This window comes from Canis lupus, chromosome 15, assembly GCF_003254725.2.
Source record: "Canis lupus dingo isolate Sandy chromosome 15, ASM325472v2, whole genome shotgun sequence".
NCBI classification, from domain to species: Eukaryota; Metazoa; Chordata; class Mammalia; order Carnivora; family Canidae; genus Canis; species Canis lupus.
The window spans coordinates 34,337,088-34,349,106 of NC_064257.1; the positions used below are offsets into that span (position 1 = coordinate 34,337,088).

The following is a 12,019-nucleotide window of genomic DNA, read 5'->3' on the forward strand; positions in this document are numbered from 1 at the left end:
TTGACACAAACTGAAATTCTCCACTGGGGAAAATTTGTTTTCTACACAGGCTTCAGCTGGAAAAATCTGAAGAGCCCTATAAAATCTTGAATGCTAATAGAATTTTTTTTCATTTAATAAATATTTATTGGGTTACCTTTTATGTGTCAGACACTATTCTGGGTGCTGAGGATACAAAAATGAATAAAACAGGCAACCCCCTTGCTCTCGTGATGGGAAGAAAAAGACAGAAGATACATAACTGAATTAATCAGCAGTAAAGCCATTTCAGACAGTAGGAAAGGTCCAGAGGAGGAAACAGACTGATGGGTAACAATGACAGTGGGTTGAGGTAGAAAGGCAACCAGGGAAAGCTGCTCAGAGGAGGTGATGCCTGAGAATCGAAGGATGAAGGGGGTAAATGAGAACATGCATGGCAGAGGCTAAGGTTGACTTTGGATTAGTTCGATATTAAAGGGATATTCTGGAAACAAGAGCTAAAAATCCACATCATGCCCAAGGAGTGTGTGTGAATTGGATGAGTTTCTTCTATACAAAACTCAACCCATTTTGGGTTTCTGTGACTCACTGTTACTTCCTGCATCGCTTCACGCATTGCGTTCTTTCTCCAAAGCTGCCCAGCTAAATAAACTGAGCTGAGGAAGGAACATTTCCCGTGCTCCGGTCCTGCTGGCTGGCTTCTCTGTGTTGACGTTGACACACATTTTGCAGTTAGAAGATCCAAGTATTGTTTTGATGCCTCAGAGATGGGCTGGGGGAATCAGAGGCAGAGGAGGTGACATCAATAGAAATCTAAAGGGGAAAGAAAGTCATGTCTCTCTGTCCTGGAGTCACCTGAGAGAGGTGAGGACCATGACCACAGAGACCCCGATCCCTCCACGTTTGAGCCCCTGTGATGGAAATGAGACGTTGCTGTTGTCCGATCCTCAGGGTTATAGTGACTGTTTCTCTGTAGAGTCTAGCAAAAAGAACAATTTGGCCCGCTCACTCTCACTTTTTGAATGTAAATCATATTTTTCTCAGATAATACACTGACATTGTTCAAAACTCAAACGAACCAAGAGGATATACAGTGAAAGTCACACGTTCCTGACCTGTGGGGCACCAGGGATATGGGTTTCTTGGGTATCTTCCCAGAGATAAATATGTCTGCGAGCAAAAGAGGGAAGGTAGTCTTTCCCCATTTAATCAAATATACAACATATTACACATGCTGTATGTGTATATAAATATGTTTATGTAATATGTATAGCTATATATGTAATGTTTTCAACGTATACACAAAGAGCTTCCTAATTATTTTTATGGCTACATGGTACCATACTGTTTATACCATATTTAATCAGCTCCCTATGGTTGGGCATTTAGGTCGTTGCAATCTTTTGCTTATAATGCATGATGCAATAAATCTCCATGTACAGGGGCGCCTGGGTGGCTCAGTGGTTGAGTGTCTGCCTTGGGTTCAGGTGATCCTGGGGTCCTGGGATCAAGGCTCCCGGCATCAGGCTCCCTGGAGGGAGCCTGCTTCTCTCTCTGCCTGTGTCCCTGCCTCTCTCTGTGTGTCTCTCATGTCTCTCTCAGTCTGGAGCAGCCACCTCCCATCCTTTATCCACAGCCATTGACTGACTGGGGAAATGAAGTCTGTTGTCTTGTTGAATGTCCCACAGTGTGAATTTGGCTGTTTTCTTGTGGTATCTATCATTCAGCTGCTTCCTTCCTTTTTTGTTTCCTAATGCTAAATGGAAGTTCACACTAAAGGCTTGATTAGATTCAGGTTTGGTTTTATCCGCAAGAACGCTTCACGGGTGGTTCAGCCCAATGATGCCTTTGGCGTGATGAATTCTTCCCGGACAGCAGCCTGTCTTCTCTTGAGCTGCACTTGAGAATATTTTTATCAAAAGTTTTTTTTAATGGCTTCCTGTTTCCTCTCTTCTCTATGACCACTTCTAGACCCTGATCAATTGTTTGTATCTGAGTTGATTAAGAAGGACTATGAATTAGAGATGGGAAGACAAGAACCTGGCAAGTCCACACTTGGGCGGTGTCTGCGTGATGTTTCCCTTTGTTCGTAGTTTTTGGTAGGCCAGTGTTGTCCGATAGAACTTTCCACGATAAAGGAAAGGTTCTGTATCTGTACTTTCAGTATGGTAGTCACTACCCAGATGTGGCTAGTGAGCACTTGAGATGTGGCTAGTCTAACGGAAGTTCTACACTTTAAATTTAATTAAATTTAAATTTAAATAGCCATATGTGGCTGGTGGCTACCGTACTGAACGGTGCAGTTATTGTCATTTTTAAAAGACTTGTGACACAGACCTTTTCCACCACCCTTAGAAACTGATTCTAGTCCTTCTTTGAAAGTCCTATTTTAGTTACTGGGGTTGACTCTTACAGAGCTGCTACTGAATTTAGTGGCAGTTCATGGGCTCCTAGTGAGGTGCGAGTTGTACCAAATCCCAAATGGACTTGACCCAGAGCAGATGATGGAGGGAAGTCACCCCTGCAAGGCAAAGCCAGACTCAGGCCCAGGTCCTGGGAGTGGGGTCACATGCAGGAGGAGGCCCCATGTACCAAAATAATAAGGGGTCTTTTATAAAATAGCAAATATGTAATTGCCATCAGGATATGTGATACAGGCTTGCTGTTGCTCAGTAGATGCATGAATGTAGACTTTGAAAAGAGTCTCTCAGGTGCCAATTTTGCTTTTACAACCATGTGCCCAATGTAATTGCTGTCCTCAGTGGTAGAGAAACAGATATGGGTATTCTAGATGGATGTGTTCAAACTGATGAAATATTGAAGACCTTTGAATTTGAAAGTATTGCAACGGGCAAGGGGATGGTATAAAGACAATTAAGGCATGGCCTCTACTCAAAAGGAGCTTATAATCTAATAACATTATTATCTACTGTATATTTATTACAAGCTAAGCATTTTTCATAATTCTCCTTTGATCCTTAACAGTTATATATAAGAAAGGCATCATTAGCCCCATTTTATAGATAAGGAAGTTGAGGCCCAGGAAGGTTAAGTAAGTTACTGGTTCAAAGTAGCACAGCTTACTCAAAGGATAGAGCCAGGATGCACACCTGAGCTCAAGCTACCACCCTGTTTCTCTAGGGCTATGGTAATGGTCTCCTGATACGTATCCATACTTGTGCTTCCAACCTGCTCCTTAACCAGGTCACTACTCTGCTCAAACCCTGCAGTGACTCCATGTCTCTCACCTTGGAATAAGAGTGAGGTCTTTACAATAGGCAGACAAGAACCTATGTTATATCCCTGTTGCCTCTCTGCCTCACTTGTTTTGTTCAAATCACACTGGCTACCTCAGTACCGGTGGGTTGCTTGTCCAAGAGCCTGTGTCACCCAGACATCTAAATGATCCAAGTCATCGTCTCCTGCAAGTATCTACCTAAATACCACCTCTCAAAGCGACTTGCCCTGAGCACGGAGCATCCTTCTGTCTTTATCCCACTTTATTTTGACCTACATCACCTTCTCATAGAGTTTATAATTTATGTATCATCTGCTACCACTCCACTATACAAACACACATACACACATTCACAAGTTCTATGAGGGTAGGATTTTACCCCCCACCCCCACCCCATTTGTTCAATGCCATTTTCCAAACATCTAGAACATACCAGATGCCTAAGGACTATTCAGTAGATATTTATTGACTGAGGTGAGTGAAAATCAGGTTTGTCCAATTTCAAAGCCACACTTATATTTTATATATAAACATATACCTACCTCTTTGGGCCTGTTAAGTTGTCCTGGTTATTTTAAAATGCCTAAGTATGTAGAGTATTGTAGGAGAATCAGAGTAATCTGTGCAAATCTATGTCAAGCTGACTTCCTTTAAGTTTTAAGATCACTTGGCACAGTGTTAATGAAGCTGTCACTTGTAGCTTCTTGTAAAGCTAGATGTGGTAGGGAATTGTGGCCTTCGAGTTTACACATGTGAGGACACTTACCCCGCACTGAAGGGTGACTTTGGGGGGTGTGTGTGTGGCTGTGCTCGTTTTTACCAGCCTCGTGGAAGACTGAGTCAGGAGACTCTTAAGGAACATGGCGCTCAGCCAATATATGTAATGAGTACAAGGGCACGTGGTCTTAGAATTAAGCTTGTCTCACCACCCCACTATTCGACATATTTAATAGAAATCATATTTCTCTTTTTGAAAAAAATATAGGTTATTCTTGGTGAGAATTTGACTTCAAATTGTCCAGAGGTTATCTATGAAATTAAAGAAGAAACGCCTATTTTCTACAAACTGGTTCCCCATCCCAAGAAGAATATCTACATCTATCTAACAGCTGGGAAAGAGGTAGGTAAAAATACTAGTTATTGCTTCTGACTTACGAATAAAAAGTGCTTAATTAATGTCATCATCTAGTAGTGAAGCTTTTACTTTGAACTATTGAGTTTACCCACTGCTGCAGGCTTTGAGAAGACCCACAGTGGCTCACAGACACAGAATTAAAAACCTTACTGTCAGTAAGTAAGCAAGAAATATTACCTATTTAGACAATTTTATTATTGGCTATATTTCCAATGCCAAGTTTTCCAGAGGAGGGTGTGCTTGCAAATGGGTGCATAATCAGCAAGGTAACCGAATTTACACATTTATTGTGTGGGCACTGAACGGTTAGATGCATTTATGAATATACCCAATGGGGTTGGCTTTGGAATTTGGGGTTAATATCAGGCCACAATCTCATACACATTCATGAACCAGGAAATATATGGCACTCACCCTCTCTCTCTTAATTTATCTGGCTGTGTTAGTTTTTCTTCTTGCTTCTGCTTACTGAAATAAAAAGAATATCTTTTTACATTTTCTTCATTTTTACAAAGTGCTTTCACCAAGGAAGGGAAAAAAACTAATTTTTAGTCAGTCCCTATTGACCACATACTAGTTACCATTCTAAATATGGTCTCTCTACATGCATACAGTTGTGCCTGTGCACACACACATATAAAAACCATGGTGATGAAGTGTGTTAATAATTTAATGAGATAAAATTGCCCTTGTTTTATATATGAAGAGCCAAAGACTTGGAGGAGTTAAATAACTCACTCAAGGGCGTACATACACACACACACACACACACACACACACACACACACACACACAGGTTAGGCCCTGTCAAGGCTGGGACTTCAATTCTGGCCTGACCTTAAAGCCCATGAAAACAAGATCAGATCCCAAACTTGGGAAAATAGCAGCCACTTCTGGCTTGGTAATTTAGACTCATGGCCACTGGAACATACAAAGTATAAAGGAGATAATTGAGACTTACAGAATTATATAATGGAATAACAGCTGTCCTTGGGGTGGCTCAGTGATTGAGCATCTGCTTTTGGCTCAGGGTGTGATCCCACATCAGGCTCCCCAGAGGGAGCCTGCTTCTCTCTCTATGTCTCTGCCTCTCTCTGTCTCTCATGAATAAAGAAAAGAAAAGACCAGCTGCCCTTGGTCCACTCCTACTTTCCATTCTTTTGTCTCTCGTTCTAAGGGGAATAGCAATAATATCAAGCTACACGTGCTGTTATAGTCACCAGGTAGGTACGCAGGCACTTTGTAGTCTCCAGAATTCCTAGGAAGGCCATATTGCCCTTTGCCCATTGAACAGCTGGCTTTGTCAAGATGACCACAGTGGGATGGGCAGTGGACCTGATCTATGTTGGTAAACCACTTCTTTGCCATACGGAATCTTCCCCAGCAACTTGTTTCACTGCTCAACACTTTTCATTCTATTTATTCCCTGGGCTTTCCACTTTGAAAGATTTTTGTCTGTTCCACAAACTGCATGGATTAAGTAGCTATTCCCATTCCCAGGCTTTATTTATCAAGGGCATCTGAAAACTGCCAGCCAGAGAACGGACTGTGCTATCACACAGAGCTGATAAAATTCCAGCCCAAAGTGGAGACTCTTGAAGTCTTGCTTGATCCAAGCATGTTTTTCCACTCAGCTTTTTGAAACATTGCAAATAGCTCATAAATTCTCATTACTACTTTCCTCAGAACTCAAGCTGAGAACCACCGTGAGAGCCACGGATAGCTGACAGGTCCTCACTTTCTGGGAGGTAAAGAGCGCTTAGCCTCTGGTCATTCAAAGTCTGAAGTCCTAGGGAGAATTTTTGACTGGGCATCAAAGCAGGTTATACCTACATTCTTCACTTAGGTTTAGTGCTGGGGATCCTATTAGTAAGCTTCTGGCTGAGCCAGTATAATCCCTGGAGAGGCGAAACCTAAGGAAGGTTCTTTCCTAGACTCTTGGGGAGATAGTAACAGCCAAACTAATATGCCCTGGTATGTCTATAGAATATGTGGCCGTTAAAAATAACTGTATGAAGATTTATGCATTGCTGTGGGATAGTCACTATAATGTGTTATTAAGTTAGAGAAGCAGGTCCAACGTAAGTACTTATATTGTTCTCTCTTTTACATGGAGTTATGTTGTTTGTGTGTTTAAGTACACCATATAATGGTTCTCATAGAATGTTCTAGAGACTCATATTCCACTAAGTGCTCTGAGCAAAAGTGGCCCTAGGAGGAGATGCTATTGACTACTTCCTGGAGTATCGTGATGCTTAGCATATTCAAAGGCTCTCAAAAGCCTTGTTCTAAGGAAACCTATTTGCCTTTTCTGTGTAAGGTTTCACACGTCTGTTGGATCGTGGAGCCTGTTCCTCACACAATAGCAATAGCTAACATTTATTGAGCGCTTAGTATGTGCCAGACAGTATTAATAGTCAACAGCACTGTCACCATTTCACAGATAAGAAAACAAGGTTAGATAGATTACATATTTATGAAAATCCTCCCAGAATTAAAAGGATGTTGTGTGAGCTATGAGGAAATATCCACATTCTGGTGAATTCTGGCTCAGGCTGGTGGTGTGCCCCACATCGTTCAGCAACATTGAGGACTGTGAGGAATGGGTGGGTTTATTTTCCATGAAGTCAACTTAGAATTGAAGAGTGCTCCTCAGCATAGCCTATTTTTCTCAGCAACCCTTTCTAGAAATCTCTGTGTCTCTAACCTTTTAAAGAAGTTACTTATACCTTCTAGCGTGTACAACTTCCTGGCTTAATGAGTTCCGCAAGTTTCCTTACTACCTGCTGTGGGATTTTTGCCTGCAGAAAATGCGCCGTGTGACACTGAGGTCCTCCCTGCCTCCTGCCACCCTGCTTCCAGGCCCCGACTGGCTGTCTCAGATACCTGGGTCTCCCCAGCACAGGCACCTGCTCTGTGGGTTGCTATTTCCTGGCAACTGGAAGAGGCAGCTCTAGGGGCAGGCAATGATTTGAATACTCCCCATTTCTTCTACTCTCAACTCCAGTGGTGGGAATGTGAGCAAGCAAGCCAGGAGCTGAAGTGATGGAGTTACCCTGGCAGGGCTGTGGGATTCTCCTCATTTCTGGGCTGGATCCCAGCCCTACCAGGCAGGAGCCTCTGCTGTGGGGGGCCGCAGGGTACCTGGGAATCTGTACTCTCAGAGGCTTCCCCAGGGGATGCTGAGAAGCGACTTCACCCCCAGAACTCTGAGAACTGCCACCCAGTGTCATTACAGAGCCTGTCCCAGTCCAAGTTGATAAATATGCTCCCTGTGGCCCTTTATCAGATAAGGTGTTGTAGTTTTTCTGGTGTTGCTTATAATTCCATCTGAACCACTGCCGTCTTTATTTTTAGGTGAGGAGAATTCGTGTTGCAAACTGCAGTAAACATCAATCCTGTATGGAGTGTTTGAAGGTAGCAGACCCTCACTGTGGTTGGTGCCATTCGCTACAAAGGTATTTCCTGATTCTTTCTCACCAACTCACATTTTGGAGAGAGAAGAAAAAAAAAGTGTCAAGCGGCCGAACACTTGTTGCCCTACTTTGACAATCCGTTTCGATGACCTGGGGGCACTGATGAGCTCTTTGCCTGAAATATCACGGGGTGATGCTAATTAATTCTCAGGATGTTCCCAGTTGTGCAAATGGGGGGAACTCCTTGGGCCCCGATCATGCAGGGTGGTCCAGCCCCCCAGGGGTGGGAGCCAGGTGGGTGGGCCACTTAAAGGAGAGGCCGGAGCTCTGCTTTTACTTTCTACTGAGTTCTCCAAGACTCCAGAGAGAGAAACACACAGAGAGAGAGAGGTAAAAGATTTTCCCCCTCAGAGGAAATAAAAGAATAGGGATGTTTGAAAATTTTCGGCTGAATCCTCGTAATGTCATGCACCCGGTGGGCTCAGTGGGGGCCTTATTCTGGACGCTGCTGTCTCCTGATGCGCGGCGAGGCCGGGGCCTGGTGTCCAGCCTCCAGCCTGGTCTTGAGTGATGATGTTCAGACCCATCCAGGCTCGGAGCAGGCTTCCTTGAGCGTTGCTGGGACCAGCCTGGTTGGATCCGCTGTTGCCATGGCAACCCAGTACTCGGCTCCGCTACAGAACGAGGAGGAGAGCGCCTGAGCTGCAGCTCAGGCAGGAGGAGGGAAAAAAAAACAAAAACAAACCCATAACAGTGTCTGTCAGTTTGGTGCTTTCAGTTTTTAAAGGTGAAAAGGGATGAGGAGGAGCAGAGCAGGTGCAGAGAAGCTGAAGGCTGAACGAGGGGCAGTTGGGGGAAAGAAAAGAGGGCGGGGAAGAGAACTGGGGAGCCCCTGGGCAAGGTAGCCCAGGGCAGTGAAGGGAGAGGGCGAGACTCCAGTACAAGCAAGAGGTTCAGGAGATAGACTAAGAACGTGGGGCTGGAATCAACTAGGAATTCACGGGGTGAATCAGAAAGCTGAGATGTGGCAAGACGCACACTTGCCCTTGCCTTTCCCTGCGCTTCCTTGCGGGGCTGTTTCCCTTGGAATCACAGGCAGACAAAGGAAGCAGGGCCAGGAGGATTCTCATGAATAATCGTAATTGGGTAGGAACGCTTTCTTCTCGTCTCTTGCCCAAGTCTAGAGTTTAAGAAATTAACTGATCATCGACAGCGTTTCATCGGGAAGGGTACCCACTAGGCATCCTCTTTCCCACCCCTTTCAGTTAGGTAGGCTCCCCTATTTGCAGAGCTCCCCTATTTGCAGAGCCCCGAGCAGGGGTGAATTCGGCAGTGGCCGGGGATAAATTAGCCACGCAGAGCTAGTGGCTACTGTGTTGGCAAACACGGGTCTGGAGTTCACAGGCAGTGTGTCCCGGCTGGTGAGATGAATTTGGGGCTCAGGCGTGTTTAGATGGGATGTCAAGAAGCCCTAAGACCAGATGAGAGAGGCTATGTAGGGGACAAGTAGTTGGGGAGCTGAGCACCGAGGTGGTACCGTGGTTAGGGATGGAGGGGGGATGATGAGGAAACAAAAATTGGGAGGGGACAGCCAGAAAGGGAAGAGGAAAGACTGAGAAGTTGGTTTTCAGGACTCCAAGGGAAGAAAGGGAGCAGTCCACCGAGCCAGATGGTGCTGAGAGGTTGGGCAAGAGAACTGAGCCACTGGGCTTAGCAGGTAATGATTGACCATGACAGGGGCTGTTTGTGGCAAGTGGTGCTAAAGCTGCAAGAGAAACTAATGAGAGGACAGAGCAGAGACAAACTCTTTAGAGGAGCTTTGCTGAGGGAAACAGAAAAATGGAGCAGATGCTGGAGGAGAAAGTAAAATCCAGAGGGTCTTGTTTGTTTTTTTTTTAAACTTTATTTATTTATTCATGAGAGGCAGAGACATAGGCAGAGGGAGAAGCAGGCTCCATGCAGGGAGCCCGATGTGGGACTCGATCCCAGGTCTCCAGGATCAGGCCCTGGGGGGAAGGTGAGGCTAAACCGCTGAGCCACACGGGCGCCCCAGGGTCTTGTTGTTTTTAAGATGCATGAAAGAACACTGTGCTTTGGGGCTATTGGGGAAGTTCCAGTAAAGGAGAAACTGATGGTGCAAGAAAGTGCAGGGGTGGTTGCGCAGTGTCGGGTCTCAGAAGATGAAAGAAAATACGATCTAGCATACGTGTAGGGAGGCAAGCCTCAGGCATGAGGGGGCAGGTCATCCTTGGTCATGGGAGGGAAGGTACAGAACATGGGTCCCCGGGCAGGAGGGCGGTGGAAGCATGTGCAGTGTCATTTGGTGTTGCTTACATCATTTTCAGTGACTGCGGACCAGTGAGAGTGAGGTGGGGGAGGAAGTGCCAGAGGTTTGAAGGGAGGACAGGGAGAGAGACTATAGGAAATAGAGTTGGAGAGAGAACAGAGATGGGAAATATAGAATGATGGCTTAACAGCAGGAGGGCCCAGTTGAGGACAGTGGTCTTGCTTTTGAAGTGAGAGCAGTCAGTGTGGTTTTGCTCTTCGAAGGCTGTGTTCAGTGCTGCTGGTGTAGTGACAGACTTGGGGAGAGCTAGATTTAGCAAGGTAGGGCTTTGCAGGAAATCTGTCAAGAAGGCGAGAGGGGCCTGGGAACTGAAGGTGTATCCAAGGGATAGATGATGGCATTTTTTTTAAAGACTTATTTATCTGAGAGACAGAATGAGCAGAAGGAGAGGGAGACAAGCAGACTCCCTGCTGAGTAGGGAACTAGACGTGGGGCTCAATCCCAGGACCCTGAGATCGTGATCTGAGCCGAAATCAAGATTCAGACACTTAACTGACTGAGCCACCCAGGTGCCCCTGGACAATGGTATTGACATGGATATTGGTACTTAAAGTAGTGGCCCCTGGGCTCTCAGCTGGAAGTGAACTCTAAGGAGGGGAGTGAGGGATAGGAACAGGTGACAGGATCTGTGCACAGGGGGTTGTGGTTGGATTTAAGACTCGTTGGAGCTGGGGAACTAGAACAGGATAGTAGCTGGGCTGTAGGGAGGTCGTGGAGGGGGTTATGCTATTGGTGATGATAAGGTCTAGGGTATGATCGTGTACCTGAAATAGAATGGAAGACAAGATTGTTGGTAGAGAGAGTCAAGGAACTGAGGTAGCAGAGTGTGAGATCAGTCGTCTGTTTGGAAATTGCAGTCACCAAGACCAACTGTGGAAACGGTGTTGGAGTGAGGAGCAAAGTAGTCCAGAGGAGGAAGGAATTTGTGGGGGTGGGAGGGGTCTGTAGATGGTTGCAACAAGCTGGGCTCTGGGTGGTGTGGGCAGATGGCCTGACTGCCTGAGCTTCCAGGCTGGGGTGCGTTGGGCAGCAGGCTTGGAAAGGGGGAGGAAAGAAGAAGCATCCAGAAAAGGCAGCAAGATGCAAGCAGGACACTCACAATGAGTGAGAGGAAGCAGCCAGCCCCTGAGCTGGCTTCAAGGAAACTGTGTCCCCAGGGGAGAGGCTGGTTCCGTGAGCACACGAAGTTAAGAGGAATGATCAGAGAAGAGGCTGAAGACACCAGGGCATTTCTTGGTGACTGGCTGGAGTTCCAGCCTTCTACACAACTACTACTCATGCTTCCTCCCTCCCTCCCCCTGTCTCAATACTTTCCAACAGGAAGGATGCTTTTAAAAATCTAAACCAGGTCATGTCATTCCCCAGTTTAAAACCTGCATTAGCTTTCTCTCTTAGAATCTGGTCTCTCTGACTGCAGGACCTGTGTCCATCACCTAACCCTTCTGTGCCTCTCATGCCTCTCTCTCCTCTGTTCACTCCACTTCACCACACTGGGCTTTCTTTCCGACTTAGGAATATGCCAGACTTGTTCCCGCCTTGGGCACTTTGCACTTGTTGTTTCCTTAGTCTAGAATACTCTTCTCCAGATCTTTCCATCACTGGCTCTTTTCCTAATTACTGAAGCTGAAGTGGCCTCGCCTCACTTATAATCACCTTGCTGTTTTATTCTCACCATGGCCCCACTGCTGTCTGAACTGATCTTATTTCTCTGCCTCTTTTGTTAAAATGTAGGTTCTGTGAATATTGGGACCTTGTCTGTCTTGTTCACTACTATACCCCCATAGTCTAGAACAGTGCCTGACACATAATAGGTGCTCAGAAAATATATGTTAAGTGAATGAAGTAGATCGAGTGATTGAGAAACTCTACCAGTGATGGGTTGAGACTTGTGCATCCAGTAATAC

At 45.6% G+C, this 12,019-nt stretch overlaps 1 protein-coding gene across 1 annotated transcript in view; it reads left to right on the forward strand.

The window, feature by feature from the left end:
* Positions 1-12,019, forward strand: part of PLXNC1 (plexin C1) — a gene marked incomplete at its 5' end in the record, with an annotated part of 137,258 nt that overhangs the window by 26,566 nt on the left and 98,673 nt on the right. The window contains 2 exons of the mRNA XM_025438862.3: positions 4,203-4,337; positions 7,710-7,810. Of these exons, the coding sequence (XP_025294647.3) occupies positions 4,203-4,337; positions 7,710-7,810 (236 nt within the window). The remainder of the gene's footprint in view (positions 1-4,202; positions 4,338-7,709; positions 7,811-12,019) is intronic.